Raw genomic sequence first — 23,558 nt, 5'->3', positions numbered from 1 at the left:
GAAATCACATTTCTCAGTCACATTTTCTTCTGAGAAAACAACACCTCAGAAAAGGAAAACAACATCAAGGGATAATTGGGTCAGATTACAGTGTGGTTGTTCTGATGTCTGACAAATGGTATTTGTCCCCATGATGTAACTGAGACACAGTCTACCTCAACTTGAAGACGTATGGTTATAGGTTGCAACCCCTTAACTACTTACACAATACACCATTGAGATAGACTTGGACGTTATCTGATATCATGCAGCACTGTACATTTCAACTTTACTACACTTGTTGAAGACGTTGTGCCTCAATTGAGCCACTAGAGGGAGATGTTTAACAACATATAGAAAGACTCATGACGTCCTCAAAATGTACTTTTAGAATACTTACTATTAATAAGTAAATAACACGGAACAACCACAGACGTTCTCCAAGTCAAGGGTTTTTCTTTTCTGATGTGATATTTTATTTGATTTAAACAAAAAAGACTTAGACATGTAATTATCCTTTTCATTTAGTTAAATCAATCATCTCCAAAGCACTTATAAAATAATCTTTCACACAAAAATGACAACTCTTTCAGAATAAATCATGATTTGCAGAGCAGAAACTTGCAGAGCAGAAACTTGACGAACCCACTTGTTGGAAAGGTGGCATCCTATGAAGGTGCCACATTGATAGTCACTTAGCTCTTCAGTAAGACCATTCTACTGCCAATGTTTGTCTATGGAGATTGCAAGGCGGTGGGCTCAATTTTATACACCTGTCAGCAACGGGTGTGGCTGTAATAACCAGTTCAACTAATTTGAAGGGGTGTCCCCATACTTTTTTATATACAGTATATCGGGGACCAACAGTTGCATATCTGTATTCCCAATCATGTGAAATCCATTGATTAGGGCCTGACACATTTATTTCAATTGACTGATTTCCTTATATGACTGTAAATCAGTAAAATATTGAGGTAAAATATTGAATTCTACTGCCTTCCTCTGACTACTGCAAATACTGAAGTAATCCCTGTCCTCTAATTCACTCTGCACTGTCCATATCAAAAGTGCTTTACTCCAGCACTTTGGATATGAGAGTTTATTTAACATGAGGCGACCTTATCGAATGTCAGATTTTATTTGAGGGTATTTTCATTCATACAGTGCATTCGTAAAGTATTCAGAACCCCTGGCTTTTTACACATGTTGTAACATTACAGCCTTATTCTAAAATGTTTTAAATATTTTTTTCTCTCATCAATCTACACACGAACCCCCCAAAATAGTTTTTTAGAAATGTTTGCAAATGTATTAAAAATAAAAACAGAAATACCTTATCTACATAAGTATTCAGACCCTTTGTTATACAACACGAAATTGAGCTAAATAGCATCCTGTTTCCATTGTTCATCCTGGAGATGTTTCTACAACTTGATTGGAGTCCACCTGTGGTAGATTCACTTGATTGGACATAATTTGGGCTCCCCAGTGGAGGAGCAGTCTAAGGCACCGCATCTCAGTGCTAGACGTGTCACCACAGACACCCTGGTTCAAATCCACCTGTAATACAACTGGTCATTATTGGAAGTCCAATAGGACGGCACACAATTGGCCCAGCATCCTCTGGCTTTGGCCGGTGTAGGCTGTCATTGTAAAAAATAATTTGTTCTTAACTGACTTACCTAGTTAAATACAATTACTTTTTGGAAAGGCACACACCTGTCTATATAAGGTCCCGCAGTTGACAGTGCATGTCAGAGCAGAATCCAAGCCATGAGGTCGAAGGAATTGTCCGTAGAGCTCCGAGACAGGAAAGAGTCGAGGCACAGATCTGTGGAAGGGTAACAAAACTTTTCTTCAGCATTGAAAACCCCAAGAACACAGTGGCCTCCATTCTTAAATGGAAGAAGTTTGGAACCACAAAAGCTGTCAGGCCTTTATTGTAGAGTGGCCAGACTGAAGCCACACCACTGTAAAAGGCACATAACGGCCTTGGAGTTTGCCAAATGGCACATAAAGGACTCTTTTGGCACCTAAATGGCACCTAAAGGAAACCAAAAATGAACTCTTTGGCCTGAATGCCAAGCATTGCGTTGGGAGGAAACCTGACACCATCCCTACGGTGAAGCATACTGGTGGCAACATCATGCTGTCGGGATGTTTATCAGTGGAAGTGACTGAGAGACTAGTCAGGATGAAGGGAAAGATGAACAGAGCAAAGTAAAGAGAAATACTTGATGAAAACCTGTTCCAGAGCACTCAGGACCTCAGACGGGGTCAAAGGTTCACCTTCCAACAGTCCAATGACCCTAAGCACACAGCCAAGACAATGCAGGAGTGGCTTCGGGACAAGTCTCTGAATGTGCTTGAATGGCCCAGCAAGAGCCCGGACTAGAACCTGACCGAACGTCTGTGGAGAGACCTGAAAATAGCTGTGCAGCGACGCTCCCCATCCAATCTGACAGAGCTTGAGAGGATCTGCAGATAACAATGGGAGAAATTCCCCAAATACAGGTGTGCCAAGCTTGTAGCATCATTCCCTGTATTAGCTGGCTAAGATGCTTCAGCAAGGTACAGAGTAAAGGGTCTGAATACTTAGGGCTCTACAGAGGGTGGTGCGGTCTGTCCAACGCATCACCGGGGGCACCCTGCCTGTCCTCCAGGACACCTACAGTACCCGATGTCACAGGAAAGCAAAAAATATCATCAAGGACGTCAACCACCCGAGCCACGGCCTGTTCACCCCACTATCATCCGTATGGCGAGGTCAATACAAGTGCATCAAAGCTGGGACCGAGAGACCGAAAAACAGCTTCTATCTCAAAGCCATCAGACTGTTAATTAACCATCACTAGCCGACTATCACCATGTTACTCAACCTTGCACCTTAGAGGATGCTGCCCTGTGTACATAGACATGGAATCCCTTGTCACTTTCATAATGTTTACATACTGCTGTACTCATCTCATATGTATTCTAGTGTATTTTCTGTCAATACCACTCAGACATTACTTGTCCAAATATTTATATATTTCTTAATTCCCTTCTTTTACTTTTAGATTTGTGTGTATTGTTGTGAATTGTTAGATACTACTGCACTGCTAGGTAGAAAAGTATTCCACTACACCCACAATAACATTGCTAAACATGTGTATGTGACCAATAAAATGTGATTTGATTTGATTTTGTAGTGAATTAAAGGTAATACCCCTTGAAACGTAATGTTCAGTTAAGATATGTATTTAGATATCGGTTCCATTACCCTGTAAGCAGTCTATAAACTGCTCTAAGTCTGTGCCGCTCTGACATTGCTCATCCATATATTCATATATTCTTAATTCCAGTCTTTTACTTAGATTTGTGTGTATTAGGTATTTGTTGTGCAATTGTTAGATATTAGATGATTGTGACAAATGAAATGTGATTTGATTTCTAATGAGTGACTGCAATCCACACTTTAGTTTTGGTGGTCACTGCCAACAAACAAGAATGTTATAATTTTCAGACAAAACACAATACTTCCTTCAGCACACTACTACAACAGTTTGACTGTTCTGGAATAAAATGTTCAATATATTTCCTATAACATCCTCTGTGTTGTGTCCATTGATATTTTCTAGGTCATTTTGAGAACTTAATTAAACTGGTCACTGTTCAAAACATGTATACAGTATTAAGAAAGTATGAATAGTCCTCACTTTAGATTAGGGACTGAAAACTACTTTACTAATGATTAGTAAATAGTTTATACGGTAATTTATTAAACATCTTATGAGAGATCATATAAATCATTATTACATACTATAACAGTTGTTTATCAATGTGTGAATAACTAGCTTATTAAAAATAATGTGGGAGTAATGAGACATTAATGATATGTAGTCAAAATAAACAGTAAACATTCATTATTACAAAGTCTTACCAATCTCTATATTCATTCAGACTAAACAGCATCTGACAGAGCTGCTCTGGTGTGACCCCTGACCTGGCAGCAGTGATGTAGTGAGAGTAGTCGTAGTGAGAGTAGTGGTAGTGAGAGTAGTGGTAGTGAGAGTAGTGATAGTGTTCATAACCAGTATGTTGAGGATGAAGTGTCTACTGTGGTCTCCTGCACTGTTGTGCTTATTCATTATGGCATATACTAATGATCAATAAATGGTTTATAAGTTCATTCATTAAAGATATTATGAAATATCTTATGAATCATTATTACAGTCTATAAAAGTTGTTAATAAATGTGTGAATAACCAGCTAACTAAAACAAATGTGGGAGTAATGATACATGAATGATGAATAAACCATTTCATAATCCATTATACGTTCTTCATTACAAAATGTTATTATAAAGTTTTACCAATCTATATATTCATTCTGACTCCACAGCATGTGAGAGAGCTAATCTGGCTTGACCCCTGACCTGGCAGCAGTGATGTAGTGAGAGAAGTGGTACTGTTCATAACCAGTATGTTGAGTTTGAAGTGTCTGCTGTGGTCTCCAGCACTGTTGTGCATAATTATTAATGCATATACTAGTATTTTACATATTTGAGAATAGAATACCTACCTGAGTAACATTTAACAAGTTTGGGAGTAATGATTAATAAATAGTGAGCAAACTGTTTATTCCTTACACATGTTTTATTACTGAATGCTATTATAAAGTTTTACCCATATTTGCATATTCTTAAATTTGACCATCAACTACTTCCACAATACACCATTGAGATAGACTTGGATGTTATCTGATATCATGCATATTGTACATTTACATTTTACTACACTTGTTGAAGGCGCTGTGTCCCAATTGAGCCACTAGAGAGAGATGTTCAACAACATATAGAATGACTCATGACGTCCTCAAAATGTACTTTTAGAATACTTACAAACTATTTATCATTAAATAACATGGAGCAACCACATACTTTGTTATTTGGAGTATACAACCCTAAATGACTAAAATGTATTTTATTAAATAAGCTTATTCCTTCTTATGCCTTCTCCAAGTCATTCCAATCCAATCCAGCCAAATAATTCTGTATTAACACCACATGTACCCATGACATCAACACTAAGTCATGTCAGTGTATTTTTACATATAATAAATACTTGCAACAATTGTATAACAAAACTATATCAAACTTATGTTTGTCAAACTAGGGAATAAAAACTTGAACTATGAACGCTTTAAATTGAGAGATAAAATAAGTTTTGCTGTCACTTTGAACCATGGATAAAGGAAAGCATAAATGATTGGATTAATTAAGGAATTAACAAGTCCCAGAAAATGGATGAAATATGATATAAAATGATTACTTAAAATAGAAAAAAATACGAAAATAAATAGAGATGGAATCCAACAAATTAGATAGTTGAAAACAACAATAGCTAGAGTTTTTGCTGCTTTTCTCTCAGACTTATTTGCCTGTACAGTTTTAACACCAGACACACTGGGAGTCTCTTTTGAAAATACCTTTCTGGCCTGTGAACTGGCCACCACAAAGATTTTCAAATAAAGTGTTATAATAACAGAGCACGGGACAAACATTGTAATTACAATGTCAGTGAAATTAACCCAGGATGTTAATTGTTAGTGCAGCTATATCTAACAAGTAATATCTGTCAGAACTAGATGCATAAGCATTTCGCAACACCAGCAATAACATCTGTTAAACACATGTTTTTAACCAATAAAATTGTATTTTATTTGATACTAATGAGTGCAATCAGTCACTTTGTCACGTTCTGACCATAGTTCTTGTGTGTTTTCCTTGTTTTAGTGTTGGTCAGGACGTGAGCTGGGTGGGCATTCTATGTTGTGTGTCTGGTTTGTCTATTTCCATGTTTGGCCTGATATGGTTCTCAATCAGAGGCAGGTGTTAGTCATTGTCTCTGATTGGGAACCATATTTAGGTAGCCTGTTTTGTGTTGGGTTTTGTGGATGGTTGTTTCCTGTCTTTGTGTTTTATGCACCAGTTAGGACTGTTTCGGTTTTCACGGTTATTGTTTTGTATCCTGTTCATGTTTGAGTTACCTTATTAAATTAACATGAACTGTAACCATACTGCGTTTTGGTCGGCCTCTCCTTCCCAGGAAGAAAGCCTTTACACACTTCCTAGAAACAAGAATGTTATCATTTTCAGACAAACATATTACTTCCATCAGCACGCTATTACAACAGTGTGACTGTTTTGAAATAAAATGATCAATATATTTTGTTTAACATTCTCTGTGTTTTGTGCTTATTGTTTAACCATTGATATGTTCTAGGTCATTTTGAGAACTTAAGGAGCATCAGGTACTGCTGGAATATCTACCAATAGCATGTCCATCTTTATGTGATAAATTACACTGGTCACTGTTCAGAACATTTATAAAGTATTAAGAAAGTATGAATAGTCTTCACTTTAGATTAGGGACTGCAATACAACTTTCCTAATGATTAGTAAATGGTTTATAAGAACATGTATTAAACAACTGATGACTTATCTCCTGAATCATGATTACATAATATACAAGTTGTTTAAAAATGTGTGAATAACTAGCTTACAAAAATTAATATGGGAGTATTGATAAATTAATTATGAATAAACTATTTACTAATCCATTAGAAACTATTTAGTGTGTTAACCAATATCTATAAATGTGAGAATACCTAGCTAAGTAACATTTCACAAATGTTGCCTGAATATCAAATGGTGAGCAAACTGGAAATGCCTTACAAATTTATTTCTGAATGTTATTATAAAGTGTTACCAAGAATTTATTAAGACCTGGACGTTATCTGATATCATGCAGTATTGTACATTTCAACTTTACTACACTTGATGAAGACGTTGTGTCACAATTGAGCCACTAGAGGGAGATGTTAAACAACATACAGAATGACTCAAAGTCCTCAAAATGTACTATTAGAACACTTACATACTATTTGTCATTAAGTAACACGGAACAATGACACACTTAGGCATTTGGAGTACACTATCCACAATGTATCAATCATGACAACACTGAGATAAGTAATGTCGGTGTATTGTTACATGAAATAATTCCCCAATTGTAGAACAAAACTATATCAAACAAACGTTTGCCGAACTAGTGAATCATATTATAGGAACTATAAATGTCTTATCTTCAAAGTTAAAATAAGTTTAGCTGTCACTTTGAACCATGGATAAAAGAAAGCATAAATTATTGGATTAATTAAGGAATTAAAAAGTGCCAGATAACTGGTGAAATATGATATGAAATGATCACCTATAACAGAAAAAACAAAGTAAATAAATAGAGATGGAATCCAAGAAAGGAGATAGTTGAAAACAACTATAGCTAGAGTTTTTGCTGCTTTTCTCTCAGACTTATTTGCTTGCACAGTTTTAACACCAGACACACTGGCAGCCTCTTTTGAAAATACCTTTCTGGCCTGTGATCTGGCCACCACAAAGATTTTCATATAAAGTGTTATAATAATAGAGCATGGGACAACCATTATAAATACAATGTAAATTATATTAACCCATGTTATTCCTTCAACAATAACACATTCTGTCAAACACCTACTGGGTGTCTGTACATTTACAAAGTTTTTTATAATAACACCATCATATATGCTACAACAACACCAGGTGATGGATATACAACAGATAGTTCCTGTTATTGTTATTTTAGAGTGGTACAATAAGGGATCACACACAGCAACATAGCGGTCAATAGATATCAAGACCAAATTGCCAAGCGATAAAGAAGTACATAAAAAAGTAATGTAGAAATGAAACACACAGAAATATTCCCCAAAACCCCAGCATGGTTCCATTATTGCTACAGTCATTACTGGTATCACAAGCAGTCCCACCAGGAGATCTGACACAGCCAGAGAGAGGATGAGCAGGTTGGTTGGAGTGTGAAGCTGCTTGAAGTGAGAGATGGAGATGATCACCAGTACATTCAAAAATACTGTAACTGCTGAAATCAATGAGAAGAAGATGTACAGTGTTATGTAGATAGATGTCGATAGCAAAGCCTTTCTGCAAGAAGAGTTTCTGTCCTGAAAACAGTATTGAACATCTTCATGTTTCTCCATTTGTAATAAAAAGTTATAATGCTGAGGTCCTGCTCCTGCTTGGTCCTGTGTGTGACCCTGTCAGGTCCGCCTTCTGACAAACTCTGAGCTCTGCCTCTCTATTTATCCCTGAGTTACTGACAGACACTCCCCTCCCCAGCTTCTCTCTGCGAACACACACACACACACACACACACACACACACACACACACACAAGCACACACACACACACACACACACACACACACACACACACACACACACACACACACACACACACACACACACACACACACACACACACACACACGTGCTCATGTGAGCAAAGAATTGAACAAACGCTTGGATAAACAAATCATTTGTGAAAGCATGATGTAATGTATGACAGGATTGGATGTTTCTGTGCCCAATTAGCCTGTCCTTCAACCTTACTGATGGTTAGAGATGAAAGAAAGGGAACATTTACTCAACCTAGCATTTTAATAGGGAAACATGTTATGAGTTATGTTTTGGTCACTCTATTTTTCAATGGACATATGATAAATGTGCAGACTAACTGGTTTAGGTGTCAGTGCTCAGTTTGGACCATATTCCACAACCTCAGGAGAGATGACGGCACACCACATGTCAGCTGGTCAGTGTTTAGGGGGCACGGTCTGACACAATGTCCTCTGGGATCCCGTAGTGCCCAAAGATTGTGAGTTAAAAGAGCCTCCGCGGTTTGCATGGCCGACAGATGCCAAGGCAGTGGAAGGAGGCGACAAGCTTTGGGAAACATGTCCACAATGATGAGAATGGTGGTGTTCCACTGGGAGGGGGGAAGGTCAATGACAAAGTCCACCGATTAATGTGTACACCGAGGAACTTAAAACTTTCCACCTTCTCCACTACTGTCCAGAAACGCGTGTAGGCCCCGCCGCCTCTACATTGACTTCAAGGACATGGGCTGGCCGGACTAGAACGTCATTTCTCAAGGTAGTAACCCTTTAAACATAACGTTCAGTTAAATTATGTATTTAGATATTTGTTCCATTACCCTGTAAGCAGTCTGTGAACTGCTCTAATGAGTGACAACTATCCACATTTTGGTTTTTTGTAGTCAAGGCCAGCAAACACGAACGTTATCATATTCAGACAAAACATGTTACTTCTTCAGCACACTACCACAACATGTCCATCTTTTTGTGATAAATTACACTGGTCACTCAAAACACTTATAACATATAAATAGTCCTCACTTTAGATTTAAGACTGCAAAAATACTTTACAAATTATTTGTACATGGTTTGTAAGGACATTTATTAAACATCCCCTGAATGATCTTAGAAAACATTAATACATACCATAAAAGTTGTTTATAAATGTTTGAATAATTCGCTTACTAAAACAAATCTGGGAGTAATGTTAAATGAACGATTAATAAAATATTGACTAATCCATTATAAATGGCTTATTATAAAGTCTTACTAATCTCTATATTCATTCAGACTCAACAGCATCTGACAGAGCTGGTGTGACCCCTGACCTGGCAGCAGTGATGCAGTGAGAGTAGTGGTAGTGAGAGTAGTGATAGTGAGAGTAGTGGTAGTGAGAGTAGTGGTAGTGAGAGTAGTGGTAGTGTCCATAACCAGAATATTGAGGTTGAACTGTCTGCTGTGGTCTCCTGCACTGTTCGTTTTAATCATTATTGCATAGAGTAGTTCTTTTTAAATGTGAGAATTACTAGCTGACTAACATTTAACAATTGTGGGGGTAATGATTAACAAATTGTTAACAAACTGTAAATGCCTTACAAATGATTTATTACTGAATGCTATTACTATGTTTTACCCCTAATTGCATATTCTTACATTTTACCCTCAACTACTACAATACACCATTTAGTGAGAACTGGACGTTATCTCATATCATGCAGTATTGTGCATTTCAACTTCACTGCACTTGTTAATAAAGGCAATGTGTCCTAATTAAGCCACTATAGGGTGATGTTTAACAACATACAGAATGATACATGACTTCCTGTACTTTTATAATAATTACATAGTATTTATCATGAAATAACATGGAACAACCACAGTCTTTTGTATTTGGAATATACAAAAACAAGCTTACTCCTTTTGTTGCCTACTCCAAATCATTCCAATCCAATCCAATCCAGTCAAATCATTCCGTATCAACACCACCTGTACCCATGATGAAAACACTGAGATAAGTAATGTCAGTTTATTGTTACATGAAAGAAGCAATTACAACAATTGTATTATAAAACTATATTAAATCTGTTTCTCAAACTGGGAAATATAAACATAGGAATGATGAACGCCTTAAGATCAGAGTTAAGACATGTTTAGCTGTCACTTTGAACCATACATAAAAGAAAACATAAATGGTTGGATTGATAAAATAATTAGTTAGTGGCAGAAGACCAATGAGAAATTGTCACTTAAAAACTACAAAAGAACGAGAGTAGAAAATAGAAATGGAATCCAACGAATTAGATAGTTGAAAACAACAATAGATAGCGTTTTTGATGGACACTTAACATTATGGACACTTAACACGGTGCATTTTGGTCCTCACCTCCGTCCACCTACGACTATGTAGGTAATTGTAATAAAAAATACATTTTGTCATGTGTGACCATTGGTTCAAATCAAATCAAAATTTGATGCGAATAAAGATATGAATAATGAGAACATACTGTACACGTAATGTTAGCTACCAAGCCAACCAGGTAATGTTAGCTACCAAGCCAGCCAGCTAATGTTAGCTACCAAGCCAGCCAGCTAATGTTAGCTACCAAGCCAGCCAGGTAATGTTAGCTAGCTAACTTAATCTGATTGTCATAAGGCTCCATGACTTTGTCCACATAGGGCATCTGAACACAGAACATATACTTTGATGAATTTCGTTACATTTTGGGTGTTTTCATTAACTTTTGTACACGTGTGTGTGGGTGAGACTACAATTAGTGTATAAAATTGAGATCCGGCAAATGCACATTCATTGAATGGACACACTTCTTCTCCCAGAACATCACATGCATGTGTGTTTGAGCACCCACACACGCACACACACGCACACACACGCACACACACGCACACACACGCACACACACGCACACACATGCGCACACACACACGCACACACACTTCACTCCCCTTCTTGGCTTCCATGGCAACCCCCACGGGAACCTTTCCTCCTCAGGAACCACACCTGTTGGCATTCTCCCAAACAATAGTTTCAATAATAAATAGAACTTTGCTGATAAAAAGTTCTAACACAACCATAGGTGATAATATATGTATTATAATGGATTTATAATCAGCTATAATGGGGCGGTCATTTTGGACCTAGAACGCAGAACAAATGAACAAGAAACAAACACAACAGGAGGGTTAAACTTGACATGAAACCACTCTCTGTCAAAATTAGAAAGGTGTAATATATGAAAAAGTAGCAAGCTAGACTATCTTTCCCGTGGTCTGAAATCGGAGTAGATAGACGTACTAGCTGGTAAATTCACTCTGGCTATCAACAGTTGTTGCGATGACATTCTATTGAAACAAATTGTTGCATAGAATATATATGGAGTCTTTTGTTAAGACATGTAGCTAGCTAGCTTAACAATGAGCCATAATACCAACTCATGACGTTACTACTCTGCATGAATCTGCACGATCAGATGTTAACAACCAACCAGGTTCAATGTTAGCTAGCTAACATTAGGCAATAACTAGTTAAGCAAATGGGTCTGAGATATGAATAACAAGACAGTACACGTAATGTTAGCTAGCGAGCCAGCCAGCTAACGTTAGCTAGCTAACACTACACTTTAACTTGAAATGAAACCACTTTGTGTAAACATTTGAAAGGTGAAATATCTGAAATTGTAGCTAGCTAGACTATCTTACCCATTTACGTCATTGATGGACACATCTCCTGTCGGATGCCATTGTTGCCCTTAGTTTGAAGATGTAATCCAGAGACAAGTGTTTTCTCCATCTCAATAGCTATCATACTCAAATTCCACTGACCCCAGAAAGTGGAGAGCTTACACATAATGTTAGCGAGCCAGCCAGCCAGATAACCTTAGCTAGCTAACAGTACACTTTAACTTGACAATTGGCTTATGCAGTTTTACTACGCGATAACAAAAAATAAAAGCCGCCTTAGGGATATTAACTAGACATACAGACCAGCTCAAATTGACAGTAGTGTGCTATATGGCAGACAAACCCAAACTCATCTCTCGGCATGTCCAGCCCACTCATTATCTCAGCCAATCATGGCGAGCAGGAAGGTTGTGGCCTTTTTCTGTGGCTAAACCAAGTAGCCACATGAAAGTTCACATGTTCGAGAACGCAATTGGTAAAAAAGTTTACGTTCAAACGGCTCTCCTGTGACCCGCGACATAGTGACCCGCGACATATGCCTAGTTTACTGAAACATGTCACATATATTAACTCCAAATGTAGTCTGAACATTGTAATATGGCATAGCTGGTATGACTATCTTGATATTAATGAACTGCCTGGTAGAGTTCAGTTATTTCCAAAATGAACATAAAGTTGAAAATAAACTATTGGAAATTCCCATTTGAGTTGTTAGTAATAGGAATTTAAGATTAAATCATTTTTTCAACATGTTTTTCAAGAAGAGACAGTTAAAGGTATAAAGAGCCATGATCGTAAGGTTCTAATTGAAACATTCATGGTGCCATATAGAACCCTTTCATAAGGTTTTATAAAGGTTCTTGGAACTGGTGACAGGTTGCCACTTATTAAACCAATGAACTATTTTGCATAGGTGGAGCTCCAAACTGAGGTTTTGTTTCTGAAAAATGTACAACAACAAGCTAGCTATCATAAGAAAGGAAACTATTGGTGATTGTTAGATGCCACTCAAACACAAACTCTCATACTGAATTTCTTTAGACTTCCAATAGTCAAGACAATGAAATAAGATTCGGAAGGATGACCTCATAAAACTACAGGAAACATCAAGGCATATGTCATTTTGCCAGTGCATAAGAAAATTGACTGTCGGACAGTTGAAAAGATGGCATATCTTTATGCAGTATGCGCTCACGGCATACCATAGGAACATTCCATAGACTTGTACAAATGTTCATCTGAACTGAATTATGAAATCATTATTCAAGTTGAGGGAGACAGTTACATCATTGGGACACATAATGTTTGCCGGACATCACCTTGCACAGTATTCTGACCCAATCATATTGTTTGTATAGTTTGTTATTGTCTCAGATTCCAGAGGGACCTGTTAGCACTAACATGCAAGGCTCTGTAATAATGACACATCACTCTACCAATTAAAGGTGTCGAACAAGAACACACACACAAACACACACACACACACACACACACACGCACACACACACACATTCATCTAGTACACTGTGATTTCATATTACATCAGCAAAACTCAATCTTTGTTCTGTTAGTGACTTCAAAAACTCTAAGGAATTCTACCAATTAAAGGTGTTGGAGACACACTAAGGATTTCCTCTAGGGCCCTAATAAGGCCCCAATACAGCATAAACATTCAAAGTGAACCTAAGTACAGCTCTATTGTCATTTTTGTGAGTACAACTTCCATTAAGGCCTCAGCCTCAATACAACCCTCACCCCTAAACTAGTCTTCCCTGCACAGGTCAAGAATCCCACCTCTGAATCATGACTCTGTCACAGGTGGGATCTGAACCCCGGTATCCTGTGTGGAAAATCAACATCTTAACCAATTGTCCAAGAAGGATGTTACTATTGGACCGAGGGTGACACTGATTATGGCAGGGCTACCTCATCACAAGAACTACCTCACCTCTGCTAAACATTTTATTCAATTAGCAGAATGGGGGGCATTACTTATTAAAAGTCTAAGCCTTTGGAGGTTGGGGGGGTTGTTTTAAGAGACACAAGTCCAATTATCATCCAAAAACTGTTTGATTTGGCCTTTACTGCTATAGCCCATAGAATCACATTGAATTACACATTCATGAATGGCAAAAAAGACAGTCAAATAATAAATCATAAGGAATAAGGTTTTGAAGTGTCTGTCCTATATTAGAAAGCACAGGAAATATATATTTCTATATGTATATCAATATATATATATATATATATTTTATTTTTTGTACACTTTTTGGGGGTAGGCACCAAACCACTATACTTTCATTCATTTTTTAAAGCGGTTACCTTCAGATGAGTCCAGTGACTCTTGTGGGGGTTGTAGAGCAAAACAGAGAACGCCATGGTGTTCATGAGAATCTTCCCTTTTCACATTAGCTTGTAGTCCAAATGGTTCGGACTCTACAAACAGAAGTTGTCACATCGAAGGTACCGACTTCAGATGAGTGGTCATGTTATTTGTGGTCATATTAGTTTGTAGAACAAACCGTTCGGATGCTGACTTCCAAGTTGTTCACTCAAAGTAGACATTAGTTTGAGTTTCAAGATGTTACAACCTTCATACTGTAACCCTAACTGGTAAAACTTGATAATAACACACATGTTATGAAGCATTTATGATGGATTAGTAAATTGTTTATTTACCTGAGCTACAGGCAGTTAGATTTGGGTGTCATTTTAGGTGGAAATTGAAAAAAGAGTTTGATCCTTAATCCTTAAGAGGTAAATAAATATGTTAATAACCAGCTTAATAGTTATAATGTATTAATACATGTGTGAATAACTAGCTGACTAGTTATCACTTATTAATAAAGTACTTCCTGTACTCCCTGTTCACCCATGACTGTGGCCATGCACGCCTCCAACTCAATCATCAAGTTTGCAGACGACACTACAGTGGTAGGCTTGAACAAAAACGACGAGACGGCCTACAGGGAGGAGGTGAGGGCCCACGGAGTGTGGTGTCAGGAAAATAACCTCACACTCAATGTCAATAAAACAAAGGAGATGAGGAAACAGCAGAGGGAGCAGCCCCCTATCCACATCGACGGGACAGTAGTGGAGGAGGTGGAAAGTTTTAAGTTCCTCAGCGTACACATCACGGACAAACTGAAATGGTCCACCCACACAGACAGCGTGCTGAAACTTTTACAGATGCACAATCGAGAGCTTCCCGTCGGGCTGTATCACCGCCTGGTATCGTAACTGCTCCGCCCACAACCGTAAGGCTCTCCAGAGAGTAGTGAGGTCTGCACAACGCATCACCGGGGGCAAACTACCTGCCCTCCAGGACACCTACACACCCTGATGTCAAGGAAGGCCAAAAAGGTAATCAAGGACATCAACCACCCGAGCCACTGCCTGTTCCCCTCACTGTCATCCAGAAGGCAAGGTCAGTACAGGTGCATCAAAGCTGGGACCGAGAGACTGAAAAACAGCTTCTATCTCAAGGCCATTGGACTGTTAAACAGCCATCACTAACATTGAGTGGCTGCTGCCAACATACTGACTCATCTCTAGCCACTTTAATAATGAAAGAATTGATGTAATAAATGTATCACTAGCGACTTTAAACAATTCCGCTTTAAAGAATGTTTACATGCCCTACATTACTCATCTCATATGTATATATATAGATATATATGTATATCTTCCATCTACTGCATCTTGCCTATTGTCGTGGAAGATTCAGAATTTGTTGGTAACATATGTAAGATGTTTTATATTCATCACATGTGTGTAAGTTACTTCTCATCAGAATGGTATTTTTGTATAATACTGTGGCGAGGTTGCAGTTATCTGTTCTATGTCAAGATCAAGTTGCATGGGCCGCAGAGAGGGGAGAGGTCAAAGTGTCATCATGTGTAAACATATCTTTTGCTCCACAATGTCTGTGTGCCAGTCAGTGTGTCTGTGTGATCTTGTCCAGGATTGGTTGTATTTAGAATTGGTTGTATCTAAATGACAATTTGATATATGCCTGTTGATATGAAGGATTGGTTTATGGTTCTGAGGTTGAGAGACAAGACAAAGCTGAACAATGAATTATGCCGATGCTGTCTTATCCTGTGTATCTTTGCTATAAAGGATCCCATTTTGCCGTTGTGTGGGGACTCTCAACTTTTCATTAGAGATACTGAACTGTTGAAAGTCAAAAGGCTATTGCAATTTGGAAGGGGCTCTCAGAGAATTCATGGTTAGACACTGAATCGATCTGAGAGTCACAGGGTTGTGATAGAGCTCATATAATTAAAGATGGACTTTGATAACTAACTCTGACTTGTGTGTGTGGTTTGCTCCCATGATTTGGTAAATAGAGGAAATTTCCACGATACTATCCCTTTCGGCCATCGCTCATTCATATATTTTTATGTACATATTCTTTACACTTGTTTGTATAAGGTAGTTGTTGTGAAGTTGTTAGGAAAGATAACTTGTTAGATATAACTGCATGGTCGGAACTAGATGCACAAGCATTTCCCTACACTCACATTAACATCTACTAATCATGTGTATGTGACAAATATCATTTGATTTGATGTGAATAACTATTTTACTAACAGTTACAAATCAAATCAAATTGTATTGGTCACATACACATGGTTAGCAGATGTTAATGCAAGTGTAGCGAAATATTTGGGCTTCTAGTTCCAACAGTGCAGAAATATCTAACAAGTAATTAACAATTCCCCAACAACTACCTAATACACACAAATCTAAAGGGGTTAATGAGAATATGTACATAGAAGTATAAGGATGAGCAATGGCCGAGCGACGTAGGCAAGCTGCAGTAAATTTGATAAAATACAGAAATATACATGTGATATAAGTAATGTAAGATATGTAAACATTATTAAAATGGTATAATTTAAATTGGCATTGTTTAAAGTGACTAGTGATTGGGTCTCAATACAGTATTGTCATGACGTGGCCCTTCTGGGTATAGATCATGGCTTCCCCATTCCCCCTGTGTCATGGCTACAATAAGTAGTGAGTGTAGGAGTCAGGCACAGAGAGCAGGGTAGTTCAAAAGATTTGGATCTTTAATATTCCAAAAAAACAGAGAGACGGTCACGTCACATACACAAGGGCGCGTAAAGTCCCAGTCCAAACAAACACGAAACTGATCGGAAAAAAGAAACCACAAGAATAACCAAACACCATAAACAGAAAAACAAGCCCGCAAGAAAGCAGGAGGGCCTACTGGGTTTAGTGCCGCCCGAACAGGGAGAGGCACCATCTTCGGCGGGATTCGCGGCAGTACCCCCCCCCCCCGCTCGAGGGCGACCCGGAGGCCGAGGCGCAGGGCGATCCGGGTGGAGGTGGTGGAAGTCCTTCAATAGGGAAGGATCCAAAATGTCCGCCACCGGTACCTAGCACCTCTCCTCTGGACCGTACCCCTCCCAGTCCACGAGGTAATGCAGGCCCCTCATCCGGCGTCTCGAGTCCTGAATAGCTCGTACCGTGTGCGGGACCTCCGGCACCTCACCTTCTTGTAGGGGACCAGCTACACCCGGCCTGAGGAAAGACACATGAAACGAGGGGTTAATGCGATAGTAAGAGGGAAGTTGCAATCTATAACACACCTCGTTTATCCTCCTCAGGACTTTAAATGTCCCCACACACTGCGGCCCCAGCTTCCGGCAAGACAGGCGGAGGGGCAGGTTTCGGGTTGAGAGCCAGACCCTGTCCCCTGGTGCGAACACAGGGGCCTCACTGCGGTGGCGGTCAGCACTCTTCTCCTGCCATCCACCGGCCTGCTTAAGAGAGTCCTGGACTGCCCGCCAGGTCTCCCTAGAGCGCTGTAGCCACTCCTCCACTGCAGGAGATTCGGTCTGACTCTGATGCCACAGAGCCAGGACCGGCTGGTAGCCCAGCACGCATTAGAATGGCGACATGTTCGTGGAGGAGTGACGGAGTGAGTTCTGGGCCAACTCCGCCCATGGGACGTACCTCGCCCATTCTCCTGGCCGGTCCTGGCAATACGACCGCAGAAACCTACCCACTTCCTGGTTCACTCTTTCCACCTACCCATTACTCTCAGGGTGATAACCAGAGGTCAGGCTGACCGAGACCCCCAGACGCTCCATAAACGCCCTCCAAACACGGGACATGAACTGGGGACCTCGATCAGATACAATGTCCTCCGGCACCCCGTAGTGCCGAAAGAGACGGGACAGATTGTCGGCCTTAGTTTTGAGGAAACCTGGTCAATAAGAGATGGTAAATCTAAATCAGGTAAAGAACATGGCCCACCTAGCCTGATGCGGATTCAGTCTCCTCGCCGCCTGGATATACTCCAGATTGCAGTGGTCAGTCCAGATGAGGAAAGGGTGTTTAGCCCCCTCAAGCCAGTGTCTCCACACCTTCAGGGCTTTTACCATAGCTAACAACTCCCGGTCCCCCACATCATAGTTCAGCTCCGCCTGACCCAGCTTCTAAGAAAAGAAAGCGCAGGGGCGGTGCTTCGGTGGCGTGCCCGAGCGCTGTGGCAGCACGGCTCCAACCCCAGCCTCGGACGCATCCACCTCCACTGTGAATGCTAACTAACGAAGGGTCCGGATGCGCCAACACGGGCGCGTCAGTAAACAGCGCCTACAACTGGTTGAAAGCTCCATCTGCTTCAGCCGACCACTGTAAACGCACCGGTCCCCCATTCAGCAGTGAGGTAATAGGCACCTTCACTTGGCCAAAACCCCGGATAAACCTCCGGTAGTAATGGACAAACCCTAAAAACCGCTGCACCTCCTTTACCGTGTCGGAGTTGGCCAATTACGCACAGCGTTAACGCGGTCACACTCCATCACCACCCCCGAGGTGGAAGTGCGATAACCCAGGAAGGAAACGGCTCATTTGAAGAACACACATTTCTCAGCCTTGATGTATAGGTCATGCTCCAGCAGTCGCCCAAGTACCTTGCGCCCCAGGGAGACATGCGCTGTGTGTGTGTGGCAGAATAGATCAAGATGTCATCAATGTATACCACCACACCCTGCCCGTGCAGATCCCTGAGAATCTCATCTACAAAGGATTGAAAGATGGCTGGAGCATTCTTTAACCCATACGGCATGACGAGGTACTCATAGTGGCCTGATGTGGTACTAAACGCTGTTTTCCACTCGTCTCCCTCCCGAATACCCACCAGATTATGCGCGCTCCTGAGGTCCAGTTTCGTGAAAAATCGTGCTGCGTGGAATGATTCCACCGCTGTAGCGATGAGAGATAGAGGTAACTAAATCCCACTGTGATCGAATTTAGACCTTGATAATCAATGCATGGATGCTTTTATTTCACAAAAAAGAAACTTGAGGAGACAGGTGACATGGAGGTCCGAATGTACCCCTGTCTCAGAGATTCTGTGACATATGTCGCCATAGCCAACCTCTCCTCTTGAGACAATGGGTACACGTGGCTCCTGGGTAGTGCAGCGTTCTCCTGGAGGTTTATCACGCAATCCCCCTGTCGATGGGAAATGATGTAAATATATCACTAGCCACTTTAAACAATGCTACCTTATATAAATGTTACTTACCCTACATTATTCATCTCATACGCATACGTATATACTGTACTCTATATCATCGACGGTATCCTTATGTAATACATGTATCACTAGCCACTTTATACTATACTATGCCACTTTGTTTACATACTCATCTCATTTGTACATACTGTACCCGATACCATCTACTGTATCTTGCCTATGCTGCTCTGTACCATCACTCATTCATATATCCTTATGTACATATTCTTTATCCCCTTACACTGTGTACAAGACAGTAGTTTTGGAATTGTTAGTTAGATTACTTGTTATTACTGCATTGTCGGAACTAGAAGCACAAGCATTTCGCTACACTCGCATTAACATCTGCTAACCATGTGTATGTGACAAATAAAATTTGATTTGATGATTTGATTTGATTCGATGGGGTGGTAATTTGGTCGCCTTCTTTTTACAAAAAGCGATAGCCAAATCGGCATAATCTGGGGGAATGCGCACAGTCGAAACCTGGTCTGAACTCTCCACGAGGTGGCACAGATGGAAACTCCTATACACCTACCTGAACACTCCTCTGACCACCCCTGAAGAGCCCCCTGTCTCCAGGAAATGAGGGCATTGTGAATAGCCAGCCAGGGAATCCCCAACACCACTGGAAACGCAGGTGAATCAATAAGGCAGAAACTCATCCGATCCCTATGATCACCCTGCGTTACCATGTCAAGCGTAATCGTGGCCTCACTGACCAGCCCTGACCCTAACGGTCGGCTATCCAAGGAGTGCATAGGGAAAGGGTGGTCTATCTGCACCAACTGAATACGCAACTTACGGGCGAGTCCGCGATCCATAAAACTCCCAGCTGCGCCTGATTCGACTAGCGCCTTATGCTGAAGAGAGGGAAAACCTCAGGGGAAAAAATAAATAAAAACATGTGACCAACAGGGAGCTCTGGGTGAGTTTGGTGGCTACTCACCTGGGGTGGCCGAGAAGTGTTCCGCCTGCCACCTCGACTCCCCGACGGACTCCTCCAGCACCGGTCCGAAGTGTGTCCTCTCCGGCCGCAGTAGGTGCAGGAGGAGCCTACTCCTTCGGTCCCCCTAGATGCAGCTCCTCTCAACTCCATTGGAGTTGGAGCGGCAGGGCTGAGAGGTGGAACTGACAGGACCCCTCTGAACACCCGCGGGCAGCTAGCAGGGTGTCCAGTCGGATCGACATGTCTATAAGCTCGTCGAGGGAGAGTGTGGTGTCCCGACAAGCTAGCTCCCTGCGGACGTCCTCCCGGAGGCTGCATCGGTAGTGGTCCATCAGGGCCCTGTCATTCCACCCCGCACCAGCAGCCAAGGTCCGGAATTCCAAGGCGAAGTCCTGCATGCTCCTTGTCTCCTGTCTGAGGTGGAACAGTCGCTCACTCCGGGTAGTGGTCCCGAGCCGAGTCTGGTCCATTCCAGACAGCGTTGGCCCATTCCAGGGCTCTACCCATCAAACAGGAGACGAGGAGGCTCACACTCTCCTCACCCGAGGGAGACGGACAAACGTTAGCCAGGTAGAGCTCAAGCTGGAGCAAAAACCCTGGCAACCAGCCGCCGTTCCATCGTACTCCCTCGGGGGCGCGAGACGCAACGCGCCGGAACCAGACGATGACTTTGGAGGAGTGGGTTGTGTCGACTGTGGGGGAGCTGGGGTGGATGTCGGGAGACCACTCATCTCCCATCGCTCCATCCTCACCATCATCAGGTCCATCGCCGAACCGATCCGATGGAGGACGGCTGTGTGATGGAGGACACGCTCCTCCATCGATGGAAGAGGGGTGGTCGCTGCTCCTGCTGACTCCATATTGGTGCAGGCTTCTGTCACGGCTACAATAAGTAGTGAGTGCATGAGTCAGGCACAGAGAGCAGGGTAGTTCAAAAGATTTGGATCTTTAATATTCCAAAAAAACAGAGAGACGGTCTCGCCACACACACAAGGGCACGTAAAGTCCCAGTCCAAACAAGCAGGACGAAACTGATCGGAAAAAAGAAACCACAAGAATAATCAACCACCATAAACAGAAAAACAAGCCTGCACAAAAGCCGGCGGGCCTACTGGGTTTAAATAGCCCACAACCAAACCTAAACACAAAACAGGTGCAACAAATCAGACACAACTAAATGAAACAGAAAAGGGGATCGGTGGCAGTTAGTAGGCCAACAACGACGACCGCCGAGCGCCGCCCGAACAGGAAGAGGCACCATCTTCGGCGGGATTCGTGACACCCTGACCATGCAGAAAGAGAGACACAGAGAGAACAAAGGATTTCAAATAGCCAACTCCTAAATCCCCAAAATGAGAATATGAAACAAAATGTCCACTTGTGAGAAGGTGGGAATAGTCCGTGAACACTTAAGGGACGGGTATGACTAGTGTGTTCCATTTGGTGACCTCAGAGAGGATAGGAAACACACATAACTATATCTATGAATGTGTACATTTGTCAAATATGTGGTTTGCATCTAATTCTTGAATTACAATTAATGAATAAATATTAAACTGTCAGGCATCATAGAACCACTTTTTATACTGTTACTAGTAAATCCCCCTCCTGAGGAAATCCTCTTTAGACCAGGCATACCTCAGTGTCAGCTGAGGTGGCACCGGTTTGCATACCAAGACTAAACAAACCCACAGCGCGAGCTGTGATTGCAAATAGTTATTGAATTCCTAAACATACCATGTGGAACATTGGCTACACGGATGGAAATGGTTAGACTCTGAGACTACCAATCCCTACAGAATAAGAGCAAATCTTAGAAACTAATTACTAGTCTGCAGCTAGAAATTATGTAAAATTGGGATGTGAATATAGACAATTCTAACCACGAAAGACTTTGACCTTCAAGGAAACAGAAAGAGACTCAGATGAACTCTCCAGCAGACGGACTGACAAATCCAACAGAGATCACGACGACACATGGCGTAAATACAGTGGGGCAAAAAAGTATTTAGTCAGCCACCAATTGTGCAAGTTTTCCCACTTAAAAAGATGAGAGAGTCCTGTAATTTTCATCATAGGTAAACTTCAACTATGACAGACAAAATGAGAAAAAAAATCCAGAAAATCACATTGTAGGATTTTTAATGGATTTATTTGCAAATTATGGTGGAAAATAAGTATTTGGTCAATAAAAAAAGTTTATCTCAATACTTTGTTATATACCTTTTGTTGGCAAATATTTTCTGTAAGTCTTCACAAGGTTTTCACACACTGTTGCTGGTGTTTTGCCGAATCCTCCATGCAGATCTCCTCTAGAGCAGTGATGTTTTGGGGCTGTTGTCGGGCAACACGGACTTTCAACTCCCTCTAAAGATGTTCTATGGGGTTGAGATCTGGAGACTGGCTAGGCCCCTCCAGGACCTTGAAATGCTTCTTACGAAGCCACTACTTCGTTGCCCGGGCAGTGTGTTTGGGATCATTGTCATGCTGAAAGACCCAGCCACGTTTCATCTTCAATGCCCTTGCTGATGGAAGGAGGTTTTCACTCAAAATCTCACGATACATGGCCCCATTCATTCTTTCCTTTACACGGATCAGTCGTCCTGGTCCCTTTGCAGAAAAACAGCCCCAAAGCATGATGTTTCCACCCCCCACGAGTTGAGTTTTTACCAAAAAGTTGTATTTTGGTTTCATCTGACCATATGACATTCTCCCAATCTTCTTCTGGATTATCCAAATGCTCTCTAGCAAACTTCAGACGGGCCTGGACATGTACTAGCTTAAGTAGGGGGACACGTCTGGCACTGCAGGATTTGAGTCCCTGGCGGCGTAGTGTGTTACTGATGGTAGGCTTTGTTACTTTGGTCCCAGTTCTCTGCAGGTCATTCACTAGGTCCCCCCGTGTGTTTCTGGGATTTTTGCTCACCGTTCTTGTGATAATTTTGACCACACGGGGTGAGATCTTGCGTGGAGCCCCAGATCGAGGGAGAATATCAGTGGTCTTGTATGTCTTCCATTTCCTAATAATTGCTCCCACAGTTGATTTCTTCAAACCAAGCTGCTTACCTTTTGCAGATTCAGTCTTCCCAGCCTGGTGCAGGTCTACAATTTTGTTTCTTG

The 23,558-nt window shown here is 41.2% G+C and overlaps 1 protein-coding gene across 1 annotated transcript; it reads right to left on the bottom strand.

Moving 5' to 3' along the window:
* Window positions 1–7,092: 7,092 nt before the first annotated feature.
* On the bottom strand, window positions 7,093–8,055 carry LOC139380455 (trace amine-associated receptor 8c-like). Its single transcript, XM_071123134.1, has one exon. The coding sequence runs from the start codon at window positions 8,053–8,055 to the stop codon at window positions 7,093–7,095; it is 963 nt and encodes a 320-aa protein (XP_070979235.1).
* Window positions 8,056–23,558: the final 15,503 nt, after the last annotated feature.

This window comes from Oncorhynchus clarkii, chromosome 22 (assembly GCF_045791955.1).
Source record: "Oncorhynchus clarkii lewisi isolate Uvic-CL-2024 chromosome 22, UVic_Ocla_1.0, whole genome shotgun sequence".
NCBI classification, from domain to species: Eukaryota; Metazoa; Chordata; class Actinopteri; order Salmoniformes; family Salmonidae; genus Oncorhynchus; species Oncorhynchus clarkii.
This window is presented reverse-complemented; position numbering and strand designations above follow the sequence as displayed.